Genomic DNA, 15,999 nt, shown 5'->3' on the forward strand with positions numbered 1-15,999 from the left:
CTGGTCCTGAGGGGTTCATCTGTCCTAGATTCCCTGTGTTTCCAGTTCCCATCTGTACCACTGTGGGTCCTCTGGTCTAACCAAGGTAGAATTGGGATCAGTTCTACATCAATTCAATGTAGTTGGGGGAGAAAGCATTTAAGAACTAGAGGAAGGTTGTGGGTTTCATTATTGCTATACTGAACCCTAAGTGACTCATCTGCTCCCCACTACCCCTCTGCAAGGTATGTCCAGTTGTCTACAGATGGGCATTGGGTCACCATCACATGCCACCCTCATTCATGCACATCCCCTTTCTTATGAATACTCATCAGGTAAAAGTTTTTGATGGGATTAACAGATTAGGGCTCTAAGCGCCATATTAAACAGTTCACTGCACGGCAAAAAGTAAATGTTTTTTCTTTCTTTTTGATCAGTCTATATCAGTATATCAGTTCTTTCTTTTAAATCAGTAAATACATGTGATTTAAAAAATACTTATTTTTTATCATAACTAGGAAACCATGGCAGCTGATAAAGAGAACAAGCAAGGTGAAGAATTAAAGAAAGACGAATATGAGGTAAAAGGAATTATGAGATGTTCTTTAAGATGAAGTGTATCTGTTCATTTTATAGTAGGTCAGGTTTTATATGTCTCCTTGTTCAGCAGGACTTTGGAAAGCTATAGGGTTTTCCAAGCTCTTTTTACTTTTATTTCTTTTTTTTTCAAAGAAAAGTATCTATTTTTTTCTCCTAAAATGCTTATACCATTAACTGCTTTCTCCCCAAACCCCTCCCTTTGATTTCTTTGACTTACCCTTAGGAATTAAGAGTTTATTAGTCACTTTCTGATCAGGCCCCAAAGGAAAGGAAGACCCCGCTAGCTTCACCCAGGTGTCTGGTGTGTTAAGGAATCTGTGGACTACAAGAGTCACTGCTACTTTTTTCAACTGCCTCCGACTAACAAATGTCCACAATGATTGAAAAGCCATGTTGTGGGGAGAGGAGAGTCCCAAGAAATCAGCACAGGTTCGGTAGGCGCAATTGTACAGCAATAATAAGTAAAGATTATAGTAAAGTCATAGAGAGTAAGAGAGATTGAATTAATGGAGTCAGACACAATTCATGGTAGCATGCTCACCTCAGCCCCGCTTGGTGGTCTTCATGGGGAGAGCCCAGCCGTGAGAGCAGGAGAGAACCCCAACTTTATTGCTAACCAAGGGTTATATCTCTTTAGGGGGACATGATTACAGGTAACCACAGGTCACAGGAAGGGGCAGTACAATAGGCATACACATCATAGGAAGGGGATGGATGATAGGCATAAGTGTGAGAGGACAGGGATGAGCTAAGGGTGTGCCCATAGGAATGGGAAGGTCTACGGGTACCATGTGACAAGATGGGCGGACCCTAGATTCATGGTGGCAGCCTAACCTTGGTCATCCTAGGGCGGGTTTGACCTCTCTGGCGTTTCCTACAAGGAAACAGACAACTACTATCCTTATCAGAAGGGAGTGGGCCCTACTTGTTGTGGGATAAACAGTGGTCTCTGCTTGGTCTAGATGGCTGATTGCTCTTAGGGAATGACCCCTGACCTACTCCTGATGACCTCCAAGTGTACAGTCATTCGCAAGCAGCTCAGTTTGGCAGATATTGGGGGAGACAACTTGGGAGAAATCCTTCTGTTTCCCACACCATGTCAGAGTCACAATAACTAGCGAAGGAGCTGAGACAATCACTGAAGCAAGATTCAGAAGGCCTGGGTCTGAATCCTTTGGTCTAGTACAAGAAGTTGTTGTTTCTGTGATAATAATTTCTGTTTGAAGAATTAATACCAGACTAGTCCCAAGGAATTGAAAATGAAAGATGTCCCAACTGTCCAGCTCTTCCAAGATGCTATTCTGCTCCATTTTCTCTCACTCCTCCCTTGGGTACATTCCCTCACTTCACGCTCTGATTGGCTGTGACGACATCCCACAGAAACCCAGGACACATGCAAGAAATGCCTCAACGGGTGGTGCTTGCTGCGCTGTCCCAAGGGAGGTGAGCCAGATGGAGGATGCAGAGCCAGACGTCAACCATGTCCAAAAGTCACAGCAGGCCTTCTTGCGTCTAACAAAGCTTAGGAAAGGGAGGCGTGGCTTTCTGATGCTGTGATGCCTTAGAACTATACATTGATATCTGTATCTATATCTATATACCTCATCCAAGGAAAACCAAGGGTAGTGTCGAAAGCCACACCCTCTAGTAAGGTCCTAAAGATGTCCCCAAGGAAGCAAAGGATGGTGTTTTAAATCATACCTGCTAGTAAAGTCAAGTCTTAATCCCACCCTAATCCCGTTTATTCATATAGTAGAGAATGACCTCCAAAATAAGATTAGAGCCAGAGGCACAGAGTCCAAAATGATAATACACCACAAAAGGAATTATGGCAAATGGGAATCTGGCTAGAAGGGCCATTTTCAGGAATTGGCCACATCTCCGTTTCCATGCTGCTGGAACACAGGGGTAAGGATGTTTGGTGGTATGTGAAGACCAATAGAAGCTGGTGTAAAACAATCAGCAAATGTGGGCTCTTCTGTGAAAATGTCCAATACCTTTCTCTGTCATGCTCAGGTTGAGAGACATTTAGCTTCTTGGATTCATTTAGAGAAAGGAGCCAGCGTTGTATAACTTTTTAGTACTGTTGGATATTTTCTAGAGCTTAGCTGACGAAATGATGAAGTACAATAATAGGCTGAAGGTGGAGATCCAAGTGCTTGAAGCTGAGTTACAAGTGGACACCAGAGACTTTCAGGTACTCCTTTGGATATTTTGCATGCTCGCTTTGCAGACTTCCACCCTGCTGTACACGTATGATATCCTCCCCTTTCTATAGCTCTAGCTCCATTACATTTACATCAAAGGACACTCCCCATCACTTTTGCAAAATTTTGGGTCTTCTTCTCAAGTCCTTCTCCTTATCTGAGGGGTTTATTTTATTTTTTGATCTGAAGGGTTTGAAATGAATTTCACAGAGTAAAAAACCTAGATACATGTTAACGTTTACCATTTACATTCTTTCGAAAAGTTTCTGTATTTGATGTAGATCAAACATTTATCCTGTGGGTTTTTGTTTTTTTGTCTTCTGAGTCCCTCATTATTAAATTTAATTTTTCTTTAAACAATTTAAATGCTTAGAGCATTATCACTTTTTGTTTTCCCAAATGGGGAATAAGATATTGAATATCAAAAAGTGAGGCGCTCTGTTCTTATGAGATAAGATGACATCCAGCGGAAGATTGGACTACAGACCCGGTTACTTCTCAGGCTGGAGTCAGGCTCATTTAGTCCCGCACTGCTAAGGCGCTGTAATAATCAGCCAGCCCGGTTCCCACTTTATAGAGGACAGAAACTCTGGTCCTGGGAGTTTAAGAAAATTGCCTTTTGACACTGACCAGGACTAGAATTCCAGCTCCCAAAGTCCCTGACTGTTCCACATGCCCACAAGACACTGCCTTTTCCTCCCTCAAAGACTGCAAATTGTTTGGCGAAGTCAGCCTATGGAACTCAGAAATCCTACTGAGGGTACACATCAAGGTATAAAATAACCACAAGATTAGATCAAATGGCCTCAAAAAGTATGCGAAAAGATTTCACTATCCATGAATTCCATTTCTCCATGAACTTTTCAAAGCCCTGTTGTACTCTTTAAGTCACCTGGCTTAATCTTATATTTCCTTCTTTCTTATTTCTGTGGGAGAACTCCTTTTATTTCAGCATGAGAAGCAGTTATGGGAACTAGAGATACAAACACCTGCTTCATTTGTACATAATTCTACAGATATTTTCATGCCAGTGACTTGAAGTGGCTCAATATAATGATTAGACTTTATCCTCTGGGTAACAGTGCTGCTTGATAGTGCTTCACTACACTGTTGTTACAACCCCAAGTTCTAGTAATGGCTAAGGAGTAATGGAATGGGAAGGTACTGGGAAAGGGAGAATTTAAATGTGATAAATACTAATTCATAAAATTCAGGAGAACCTTCTATAGATTTTTTAAAAATTTGCTGTCTTAATACCTTTAGCACACACGACTATATTTCAATCCTTTGCAGTGAGATTAAACATGCTTTCTAATGACTCTCTTATGTTTTAAGCCTATTACTGACACACCTATTATTTAGAAGGTACTTATTTACATGAATAATGTAGGCTTTAGAATCAAATGCTTGGCAATATTGACCTGTTTAAACAGTGATTAGAAAAAGCCAAAGGATCATAAGCTTCTAATTTCATCTCTGAAATCATATTACAGGGTCAGTGTTTGATTGCACTATTAAGTGGTCTTACCCGGGAAGAAGGAAAGATAAGTAAGAGCACACTCAGTGCTCTGTGGGCTCCTGTAACTGTGGAAAATGGATTGTTGGATGATCAAATCACATTATCTATGGGGGGACTTAAGTTATTTCTTAGCTTGATTCTAATTAGACATTTCTGTTTGATTTAGTTCAGAGAGGATTTTCCTGAAAAAAAGATGAAATTCCTATCCATAGAGAATCCCGAGGATGACAGCAAGTTGTTAAACGCATCTTGTGCTTTTCAAGTGAAAGCAAGAGTTCCTTATCTACTAAAAAGAGGGCAAGCGCTCATCACCTTTGAAAGTGAAGAAGGTACGACCTCGGTTCAAAAGTGTGATCGCATTCCATTTGGAAAACAATTGCAAAGTATTTTCAGAGCTTTAAGTGATGGCTTTATGGTTTTTACAATCATCATTTTATCCTCATAACGATACCCTGAGGTAGGTATGAGTGCGCATGTTTTATATATGAGAAAAGGCGACTGAGATGGTCGGCTACTTGAATATGAAACCTCATTCAGAAAATGGTGGCTCTGCGACTCAGACCCAAATGGTATCACGTTGACTAATAGCCTCTTTCTGCTCCACTTCCAAAAGAACTCCACCAGCCCCAAATCGATTCTGACTCATAGTGACCCTCCACTGGGGTTTCTGAGATCGTAAACCTTCCCAGGATCAGACAGCCTCAGCTTTCTCCCTTGGAGCAGCTGGTGGGGTTGAACCTCTCACCTTGGGGTTAGCAGCCCAGCATGTAACCTCCAGCACTATCAGGGTTCCCTTCTACTCTACATCCTGCCTCTTTAATAATAACAATCAGAGTAACGGTATCATATTCTAGGGGAGTAGAGCTCTACACAGGTCTCGGGGTGTTTGCGCAGATCCCTCGGCTTACACCCACACAGCTATATGAAAGTAATAGGATCAGGTAGAAGCGATTTGGATTTTGTAGCCAAGAAAGCAGATTCTCAGGAAGTTTAAGTGATTTCCCTGTGGGTTTATGACTGAGCGTAAGACAGAAAGCATTCTGGGGTCAGATTTGGATGGGATTTGATAGTCACTAAGTCTGCTGTGGACATTGGGCCCTGCACAGTGTTAGGGGTGCCTTCGTGAAGAGGAGTTGAGTTTGGGTTCCAGTTCTGCCCCATTTTACTAGTGTGATTTAGGGGGAGTTCTTTAACCATCCACTAAGTCTCAGAATTGTAGAACTGATTTTGTGGTAGTGCCTACCTCATAGGCCTGCTTTGAGTATTAAACGGGAAGTGTTCATCAACTAGTTAGCTCAGTGTCTAACACATAATAAACGCTCCATAAATGTTAGCTCTCATTATTGCTACATGTCAGGCATGTCCAGATAAGGAAACAGAAAAGAAGGTAAGCAGCTGGTGCGACGTAACCCAGGCAGCAAGTTGCAGAGCGGAGGGCCATGTCCTCAGTGCCCCTGGACTTGACACTGAGCCAGCGCCCTCCGGCCAGGCCCCTATCTGCCCACTGTCTTTGCCCCAGATTTCTCAAGGCATAGGTGGGATCAGATGGTTTTCGAAAGCCCTACTTCGGCTCAGATTCTGAGAAAACGTGATTCTAGTCCCTGACTCCTCACACCTGGTCCACCAATGTAGCCCGCAAATTAAAGTTAGAAAGAAAGGCATTCCAGTAGGCCAGTCAAGGCTCATCTAATATATCTGGCCAGTGTGTGTTTGTTCAATCCTGGAGCCTCCCCTGCGTCTGAGGGCAAAGGCAGGAAGGTGACTACCACATTGGCTGTTGGCAGTGGGAACCAGAAGGTTACTGAAAGCTGTAGTTGAGTGTTCAGGAGGCAGAGCTTACGCACAGAATTAGCTGGAACTGTTGGAACTAGGATGGGGATGATCTTCAGAAACAGTGACATCACTGGTTCCACCCTTGGTAAGCCTCCAGGGCCCCGTCCTGGGACAACTAGGTGCTGGCACTTAAACAGCAGTTAAATAGCTTCTGACAGAGTCATTCACAAAAGCTGAAAGAAGCAATCCCTCCGAGCTGCGTCAGCTTTCCAGATGTTGGGGCTCTGCGGAGAGTGGGAGGAAAAGACCATCATCTGAGTCTGATTTCACTGATATTTTCTGTTATTGTTGCCTGTTGTCATTAGCGAAAAACAAAAACAGAAAACCCCAAGGTACAGACTCATATTGTGGTGCAGGGAGACTAAGTTTTCACACAGAGATGCCCTGTCTTCTAGCCGTTTCTCTTCCCCCAGCTGTGGGGTGCTATCTGGTTGTCAGAAGCACTTGTGAACCTTCTAAGACAGGAAGATAGGGAGTGAGCACATCTTGTCATTGTGGAAAACTAGAATAAGCAGCCCCAGTATTAACAATGACCGTGTCAGGGCTGTATGTCACACAGGTAAAAATAATCGTATACCTACATACATTAGAAATTGCCAGAGAGTTGCTGTTTGGTGTTCTAATGATTTTCTGGATAATTGTATTGAGCTGCTTGCATTTGTAGGCATAAATTAGAGTTGAGAGTTGATGATCAGAATATCGGGCTATCTACTTTTTAAAGAGTGAGTTCAAGAGCATGTTAGCCAAAGTAGAAATACTCATTAAATGTGGCAACCCACCCCATCCCCACTTTTGATATTCCAGCCTATTTGATCTTTAATACCTAATCCCTAGGAAGACATATATTTCTGTGGTGCTTATATTAAGAGAGGTGCCTTGGAAATGCTGTTGGGTAAGCGTTGGACTACTAATCCTAAGGTCTGAGGTTCAAACCCACCAGCTGCTCTGCAAGAGAAAGAGGAGGCTGTCCGCTCCCGTAAAGATTTACAGTCCCTGAAACTCTGTATAGTGTTGCTATGAGTCAGAATCGGCGTAGTAGCTATGGGTTTGGTTGTGTGTGTGTGTGTGTGTGTGTGTGTAAGAAGTCATGCTAAGTAATAAAGTTAAATAAAATTAAGATTAATTGTAAGAGTGATACTGACTTGGGAGAGTTTTCCAGCTTACTCAATACAGAAGAATTTCTGACTGTACTTTAGAGTAGCAGGAGAATTGTCTGGTAACGTCAGCAGTGGAACAGATGAGGATAGGGCTTAACTGAGATAATAATTCTGAAAGCATGATTAGGGTTCTTCCTTAAAAGATGGATCTAACTTGTTGCGACGTTCTTCCCTGTCAAATGTTGCCGGTGTCAATTATTTTAATACTAACAGATCCCATTCGCGCAACTTGACTCTTGTGATGGTTAGGTGTTGTCCGTTGTTTCCAATTTGTAGGGACGTTATGTTCAACAGAACGAAACACCCCCCAGTCCTATGCCATCCTTTCACAATTGTTGTGCTTAAGTTCATTATTGCAGCCACTGTGTCAGTCCGTCTCATCCAGGGCCTTCTTATTATTTGCTGCCCCTCTGCTTCATCAAGCATGACACCCTTCAGGGACTGGACTCTACTGATAACATGCCCTAAGACTCATAGTGGCTCGATAGGACAGGGCAGAACCGCCCCTGTGGGTGTCTGAGCCGGTAACTCTTTACAGGAGTAGAAAGCCTCCTCTTTCTCTTGTGGAGTCTCTGGTGGTTTCGAATTACTGACCTTGAGGTTAGCAGCCCAACGCATAACCACTACATCACCAGGGTTCCAGCATGACTATTATCACTTGGAAATTCTAAAGTAGATTTTAAAATGAGACCTTTTAAAATCAACAGAAACTTAAGAGACATAGCATGATTTGTTTCAAATTGAGAGCATAAAATTTTCTGAACTATTTTGACTTTAATACTTTCCAAACTGTTTCTCAGTTGCCCAAAATGTGATACGAATGGGAAAACATTCCGTGCAGATAGAGGATGAAGCCGTGGAGGTTAAGGCCCAGCCAGTTCAATTAAACTCAGGAGTCACATTCCAGGTAACATTGAATTGTTTCCCAGAAATATATGCTGCAAATTCTAACCTTGGTGCCTCTATCTGTACCTAGACCACGAGGCAGTTATTTGAACAGAACAAGGGAATACTGAGTGATTGACACTAGGCAAGGTGTGTGTCATGGTTGTATCCTTCCACCATGCTGACTCAGTCTGTCTGCTCAGCTAATAATCCGAGAAGTTGGACAATATGGGAGGAAGTATATGGCACCAGGATTGGAGGAAATCTCATGAAAAAATTGCAATATATAGATGACACAAGTGTGATTGCTTGATGTGAGGAAGACTTGAAGCACTCGTTAATGAAAGATCGAAGGCCTCTAGTGTGGATTGCAATGCAGTGTAAAGAAAACCAAAATCCACACATTTGGATTAATAGACAACGTCATGATGAATGGAGAAAAGATTGAAGTTGTGAGAGCGGTGATTTTACTTGAATCCACAGTCAACACTCATAGAGGCAGTAGTCAAGAATTCAGATAATGTACTGCATTGGGCACATCTTCCACACAAGGCCTCTTTACAATGTGGAAGAACAAATATATCACTTTGAGGGCAAAGGGGTGCCTGACCTTAGCTAAGAGATTTTCTTTTTAATTTTGCATTGTGAGTTAGGTGAAGGTTTACAGAGCAGATCCTCAGTTTTACATTCAACAGTCCATACACATTTTGTTTCAACTCATCCATTGCAGTCCACTCCATGTACCACCACGCCTGCCCCTTGTGTCCTGTTCCTGTCACGCCTTCTACTTTATCTTTGGGGAAATACAGCCCTTTTGTTTTCAATGGTTGATTAGTCTACCCCAGGAGAGAATTCAGTTCCAAACCTGAAAGGCCATAGTCTTGGGGTCGCACCAGTCTCTGGCTGATCAGTAAGCCAGTTATCTTTTTGTGATTTTGTGTTTGGTTCTGCGTTTTTCTCCAACTCCGCCCAGGTTCTTTGAATTTGATCCTTTTCAGAGTAGTTGGTAGTGGTACCTGGCACCAGGGCCTTTGAGGCTGATGTTTGTGGAGCCATTAGTCCATGGGACTATATGTTTCTGTATGTGTTTTGATTCTCATTTTCTATTTTTCCTCTAGATGGGGAGAAATTAACAGCTATACCTTACATGGTTACTCATATACTTAAAAGAAAAGTGTGTGTGTTAATTAGATGAAGGTTTGCAGAGCAAATCATAGCTTCACATTCAATAATTCATACGTGTTCGATTCCACCCATGTATGGCAATACCTTCACTGTGCCAACACCCTATCCCACTTCCTCCCTGTGTCTCCCATTTCCCTTTCTCCTTCATTCCTACCCCTGTGAACTTTGGCCTTGGGAGCGTACAAGGTTTTAAGGCCCGCACCCCCACTCCCCACACCCCAGTCAATACGCACTAAAGTAGGATGTAGAATATTGTCACGGTGAACCATGTTATGCCAATTGACCTTTGTGTCTTCCAGAACTGTGGTTTTGATCCCACAGGTCCAGTGACTCATTTCCTCAAGGTGTGTGGTTATGTATAAGTTTTCATAACTCCCTGTACGCTCTCTCAGATTCATGGATTTATTTGTAGCAATTGTGGGCTCAAACCTAGCCGTTGTTGTGAGGATAGCATGGGACCAGCAGTTGATTGTTTTGTTAGATAGAGTTGCTATGAGTTGCAACAGACCACCTAAACAACAACACACCTACAGTTGTAATCCCATTTGGAATGAGTTGTCACTGTTATGTTAACTGGGTGGAATTTGTGAAAGGCATAAATTGAGTTAATCTCATATAAAGGAGCAGATTAAGCAAAAGAATATGAGGGGAGATAAACCAAGCCACATGGAGAGCTCCAGGGAACCAGGAAAGAAGCTGAAGAAACGAGAACCTACCTCTAGCTGATGCAGAGAGAAGGCCTTCCCATAGAGCCAGCATCCTGCATTTAGACTTCTGGCCCCCTAAATTGACAGAAAATAAATTTTTGTTTTTAAACTATCCGCATGTATTTTGCTATATTGGTACTAGATCACTAAGAAATGTGGCCATCTTCTAGCTGAGAAGCAACAAAGCCCATATGGAAGAAGCACACCAGCCTGTGTGATCATGAGGTGTTGATGGGATCAGATATCGGGCACCAAAGACCCAGAACAAAAGATTATATCAACGTGAATGAAGGGGAGGGCAGAGTGGAGACCCAGAACCCATTTGTAGACCATTGGACATCCCCTCACAGAAGGGTCAAAAGGAAGAGATGAGCCAGTCAGGGTACAGTATAGCACTGATGAAACATACAACTTGCCTCTAGTCCTTTAATGCTTCCTCCCCCCACTGTCATGACCCCAATTCTATCTTACAAATCCAGCTTGACCAGAGCATGTACACTGGTACAGTTAAGAGCTGGAAACACAAGGAATCCAGGACAGATAAACCCCTCAGGACCGATAATGAGAGTAGCGATACCAGGAGGGGAAGAGGAAGGTGGGGGAGAAAGTGGCAACCGATCACAATGATCAACATATAACCCCCTCCCTGTGGGATGGACCACAGAAAAGTGGATGAAGGGAGACAGCGGTCTGTATAAGACATGAAAAAAAAATTTATAAATTGTCAAGAGTCTTTGAGGAGGGAGGTGGGGGCGGGAGGGGAAAAATGAGGAGCTGATACCAAGGGCTCAAGTAGAAAGGAAATGTTTTGAAAGTGATGATGGCAACCTTTATATAAATGTGCTTGACACAATGGATGGATGGATGTAAGAGGTGTAAGAGCCCCCAATAAAATGATTTTTTTAAAAAAAAAGAAGAAATGTGGCCATGAAAGATTTTTGGAAATTGGTTGTTCATGGCCACTTTCCTCATCTGTATTCTGACATCTGAGATTACTTTGTAGGTTCATGTACAACTTTCTGACGTGAAGATCAATGTTACTGGAATTCCTGATGGATTGCCTGCAGAGCAGATGAGAGACAAGTTAGAGCTGAGCTTTTCCAAGTCCAGGAACGGAGGTGGCGAGGTGGAATGCGTGGAGTATGATCATCAGTCGCGGAGTGCCATCATCACGTTTGTGGAAAGTGGAGGTACCCACCTGTTCAGAAAGTTACAAACCTTCCTGGAGGAGTTAAAAACAAAAGCGGTCATATGTTCTCCACAGCCGGGACTATTAAGCTTAAAGAGTTCGTTACACATTGCCTTTCTCCATTGTAGGGATATTTCTGTTAAGAAATAAGCCAGCCTCCTCTTTGTCTCGGCCTTATACTCATACACTTGTCCATTTGTATTATTTGATTTCAGTGTTGCCAGAGGACATGCCTGCCCTCTACCCTTTGGCTAACATCGCTACCTCTAATCTATTAGTTAAAGTACTACCGGCTATTTGGTAGCTTCCTGACATCGTTACGTTGCAGTCATAGTTTGGTTTGCATTTCTTGAGAAACTAGGAATGGCCCCAGATGGGTTTCGTTTTACAGGTGTCTGTTGTGACCTGTGGAGGCCATTACTGTTCTGTCAGAGCAGAGAGCAGCCTCCTGTGCACTGGACTACGATGGCTAGTTCAGGACAGAGGGGACTGCTGTAATCTCATTGTTGTTTGGTCTTCCAGTTCTCAATAAATAAAACCACAAAAGCCTGGCAGCATTTTAAAAAAACTAGCTGCCACCCAATTCTGTGTTCGTTGTGATATTATTCAGTTTAAAGGCAGTTTAATTTTGGCTTAAAAATGATGTTAAAAAGATTTTTTTTTTCACTTTTAGTTGCTGGCAAGCTTTTGAAAAAGGATGACTATCCTCTTTATATAAACCAAAAGTGCTATAGAGTTATGGTTTCTCCATACATAGAAAAACACTTGGAAAAGTTTCAGGTAAAGAATATTCTTTTATTTTGGGAACTCACTGAAGAACCTCAGCCCACTCCCCCGCCCACCCCCCCAAAAAAAAGAGAAGAAGAAAGAAAATTGTGAGTCTGCTACTATTTGAATCTTATTGATAGGGTATATAAAAATCTCACTTATGTTTGATGCAGACTGGGCTAATTTTTTTTTAAGTGCCTTAAGGCAAAACCGTACCTTATTTAATTTGTGACGCAAACGTTTAACTGAAGGTATTAAGCAAACAGTACAAACCTTCTTTTTCTTTTTCTTTTTTTTTAAAACATTTTATTATGGGCACATACAACTGTTATCGCAATCCATACACACATCAATTGTGTAAAGCGCATTTGTACATCATTCTCAAAACATTTTCTCTCCACTTAAATCCCCGACATTAGGTCCTCATTTTCCCCCTCCCTCCCCGCTCCCCCCTCCCTCATGAGCCCTTGATAGTTTATAAATTGGTATTTTGTCATATCTTGCCCTGTCACCCACTTTTCGGTTGTCCATCCCCCAGGGAGGAGGTCACACACAGTTCCTTGTAATCGGTTCCCTCTTTCCTACCTATTCTCCCTTTATCCTCCCTGTTTCGCCACTCACACCACTGGTCCTGTAGGGCTCACCTGCCCTGGATTCCCTGGATTTTCAGTTCCTATCTGTACCAGTGTACCTCCTCTGGTCTAGCCAGACTTGCAAGGTCGAATTCGAGTCATGGTAGTGGGAGCGGGGAGGAAACCTTCAGGAACTAGAGGAAAGTTGTATTTCTCTTTTTCTATGTGGAGACATACTTACATTTTTTCAGTATGATGGGATGTTAGCAATGATTCTTCATCAGCATTTTCTCTGAACTCATTATCATTATCCTAACCCTGCTCCTTTTCTCTGCACATTTCCCGTTATTCAGTGGGATCACTACCTACTAGTCCAACCACCAGTGGATTGCTTTAGTCTCATGATTGTCTGGTCTTATCTTTCTCTGAAAGCTAGAACGCATACTCGCTCCTTACTTTTTGCCTCACTGTCAACACCCATTGGGTCACTGACTCAGCTCCTAGTGTTGTTTTAGCTTAGCCTCTCTAATGCCACCAGAGTGATCTTTCTAAAACTCAGAACCTTCTTCTCCTTCACGAACTTCCGGAGGCTCCCTGTTTTTCTCAAGATAAACTTCACAGTGTTGAGCAGAGGGTCGAGATGGAAAGTTTTGTAATTCTCATCATCCTGACAACGTTTCCATTTCTTTTTCCTCCGTAGGTGTTTTCAGGAACATCTTCCAGGACGGTGCTCCTGACTGGAATGGAACACGTGTCGTTGGATGAAGAAACCCTAGAGGATTTCCTTAGCATCCACTTCCAGCGGGGGAAGAACGGGGGTGGAGAAGTGGACGTGGTCAAGTGCTCACTGGTCCAAGCTCAAATAGCCGACTTTGAAGAAGAGACTGATAGTCACGTGAAAAGGATGACTTCGGAGCTCAAATCACTATGAACAATTGACAAAAAGGACAGTCCCGTTCTTTAGACACATTAAAAAAAGTTTGCTTCTTCATTGTTCATTTCTTTCTAGATACAGAAAGTATTTCTGTGGTTTTGATGTCTTCTTGATTTCAAATGGTGCTGCGCGTGTTTAAAAATGCAGTAAATGTGTACTGTATTAAAAGGCAGTTTTATTCATAAATTAGACATGGACTGGTGCCATGTCTGAGGCAATAAGCCTTAAGTCACCCCGATACCCCCTGCCTGTGCTGGCTCATTTGGTTGTGACCCCGTGGGCCAATTCTCATCTGGCCTCGTGCTCAGAAATGTGCAGACTTGACTCTTTTAATATTTCCCAAAAGAAATGCAGTTAGATTCAGCATTTTGTGATTTCTGAAGAATTTACCATCGATTAAAGGACTTCGAGAAGGATCATTTTCCACTTTGAATAGCATTTCCCTTCTCTCTCCAGAAGTATTTCTCAGTGCAGTTTGGGGTCCTTATTTGGAAATTCCTTCCATCCAGAGAATTTAGTGTCCCCCAATTCCTTCCAAACCTTCTCTCCATACAGAACTTGTAAGACCAGCATTTTCTTTCTTTTACACATAATTAGAACTAATCAGCTTAAGGGATTGGAAAATCCTGGAAAAAAGAGAGAAAGACAAAGTTAGTGAGTGCCTTGGGACTCTTCATGTCTGATGTTGGGGAATGCATAACAATTAAACTCTCCTGCCCCCTAAACTGGACTGGCCAAACCAAACCCAACTCATTGCCATCATGTCAGTCCTCATAGTGACCCTTCAAGACAGTAAAACTCCTTTGACCGCTATTGAGTCAGTTATGACTTATAGCAACCTTGTAGGGCAGGTAGAACTGCCTTTGTCCATTTCTGGGACTGTAAATCTTTAAGGCAGCAGAAAACTTCATCTGTCTCCCGAGGTGCAGCTGATGGGTTTGAACTGCTGACTTTATGGTTAACAGCCCAATGAATACCCAATTGCAAGGTCAGTGGTTCAAACACATCAGCTGCAATGGGGGAAAAAGGGAGGCTGTCAGCTGTAATAAAGATTTCATCTTTACCAGGAAGAGTGGGGGAGGGAAGATAAAGCAATGAACTTGACTGTTGACAGGTGTTAATTGAGTGAAATGGAGATAGATCACAAGAGGGAGAAGTCAAGGAGCAGATGAACTACTGGGAGGTTGAAACTGGTAACTATAAAGTTGATTATCTGAAACTTAAATTCCCACCTAATTTAGAATAAAAAATGTCTAGTCTAAATCCAAAAGTGAAAAAATCTTTTAAAAATAATTTTTACATTTGTAAACTAAGTGGATGTTTACATTTCTGATCAGGTTTGATTAGAGATTTAAACTGGTGAATACAAAGTAAATGATCTGAAATGTGAGCATCCACTTAATCTATAATAGAAAAATATTTCATTTTTATTTTTTTAAAAAAAATACTTTAAAAAAAGATTTATTCACCTTTGGGCTTAAAAAAACTAAAACCAGACTCACTGCTATCCAGTCAATGCTGACTCAATGCTACCTGCTATGGGTTTCCGAGATTATAACTGTTTATGGGAGTAGAAAGCCCAGTCATTCTCTGAGGAGCTGCTGGTGGTTTAGAACTGCTGACCATGCAGATCACAGCCCAAGGAGCAACCTCTACATTACCAGGGTTTTTCCTCCAGGGCTTAGTATTTTAAATCTTTTTTTCTTTTAAAATAATTTTTTTAAAATTGTAATTAGGTGGGAGTTTACATTTCAGACCAACTTTGTATTTTCCAGTTTAAACCACTGTTATAGTCCGTGTAGACTAGAGAAACAAATTCATAGACACTCATGTATATGAGAAAGAGGTTCATATACAAGAGCAATTGAATACTGAGAAAATGTCCCAGCCCAGACCATATCAAGCCCATAAATCTGATATTAGCCCATCTGTCCGATACCAATATGTAAAGTCCTCTTCAGACTCATGAAACACATGCAATGACGTCGAGTGCAGGACAATCACAGGCCAGTGGGTAGAAAGTCTCTGGATCCTGTGGCAGTGTAAGCATCCCAGTGCTGCCAGGGGTCTCCATGCAGCTGCTCCAGCTCCCAGGGCTGAATCAGGAAAGTCCATGTGGATTCTCTTCAGGGATGTCTTGCAGGGAGTCAGCAGAAAGAGACAGTGTGTCCCCTGTCTCCAAGGAGGAAATACCGATTTCCCAGAATTCTCAGGAGAAAGCCATGCCCACACAGAGACCTCATTGGCTATGACCCAACTGACAGACTAGACTCCACCTCTTCACTCAGTCCTTTCAAGTCCCAAATTGACACCAGATTATGTAACCCCCACAACCACCAATCAACCTTCCCAAGAGTTCACCCTCCACCAGCCCAGCACTTCACCCACTACACCGACCAAGTTCCTTTTTCCTGCTCCCTAAAACACACACACACACACACACACACACACACACACACACACA

General features: G+C 42.4%; 1 protein-coding gene across 2 annotated transcripts in view; it reads left to right on the top strand.

Moving 5' to 3' along the window:
* NMI (N-myc and STAT interactor) overlaps positions 1 to 13,592 on the top strand; it is a 25,468-nt gene extending 11,876 nt beyond the window's left edge. The window contains exons 1-8 of one of the 2 annotated variants that reach the window (XM_004703934.2): positions 52 to 85; positions 498 to 560; positions 2,681 to 2,776; positions 4,472 to 4,634; positions 8,096 to 8,202; positions 11,076 to 11,262; positions 11,935 to 12,041; positions 13,302 to 13,592. In XM_004703934.2, the coding sequence (XP_004703991.1) occupies positions 504 to 560; positions 2,681 to 2,776; positions 4,472 to 4,634; positions 8,096 to 8,202; positions 11,076 to 11,262; positions 11,935 to 12,041; positions 13,302 to 13,532 (948 nt within the window). In that variant the 5' untranslated portion in view covers positions 52 to 85; positions 498 to 503 and the 3' untranslated portion in view covers positions 13,533 to 13,592. Of the gene's footprint in view, positions 1 to 51; positions 86 to 497; positions 561 to 2,680; positions 2,777 to 4,471; positions 4,635 to 8,095; positions 8,203 to 11,075; positions 11,263 to 11,934; positions 12,042 to 13,301 lie in introns of those variants that run through there. The other variant, XM_045299731.1, reaches the window with a different exon arrangement.
* Positions 13,593 to 15,999: the final 2,407 nt, after the last annotated feature.

Source organism: Echinops telfairi, unplaced genomic scaffold, assembly GCF_000313985.2.
Source record: "Echinops telfairi isolate 266 unplaced genomic scaffold, ASM31398v2 ScPeMD7_4;HRSCAF=17, whole genome shotgun sequence".
In the NCBI taxonomy this organism is placed as follows: Eukaryota; Metazoa; Chordata; class Mammalia; order Afrosoricida; family Tenrecidae; genus Echinops; species Echinops telfairi.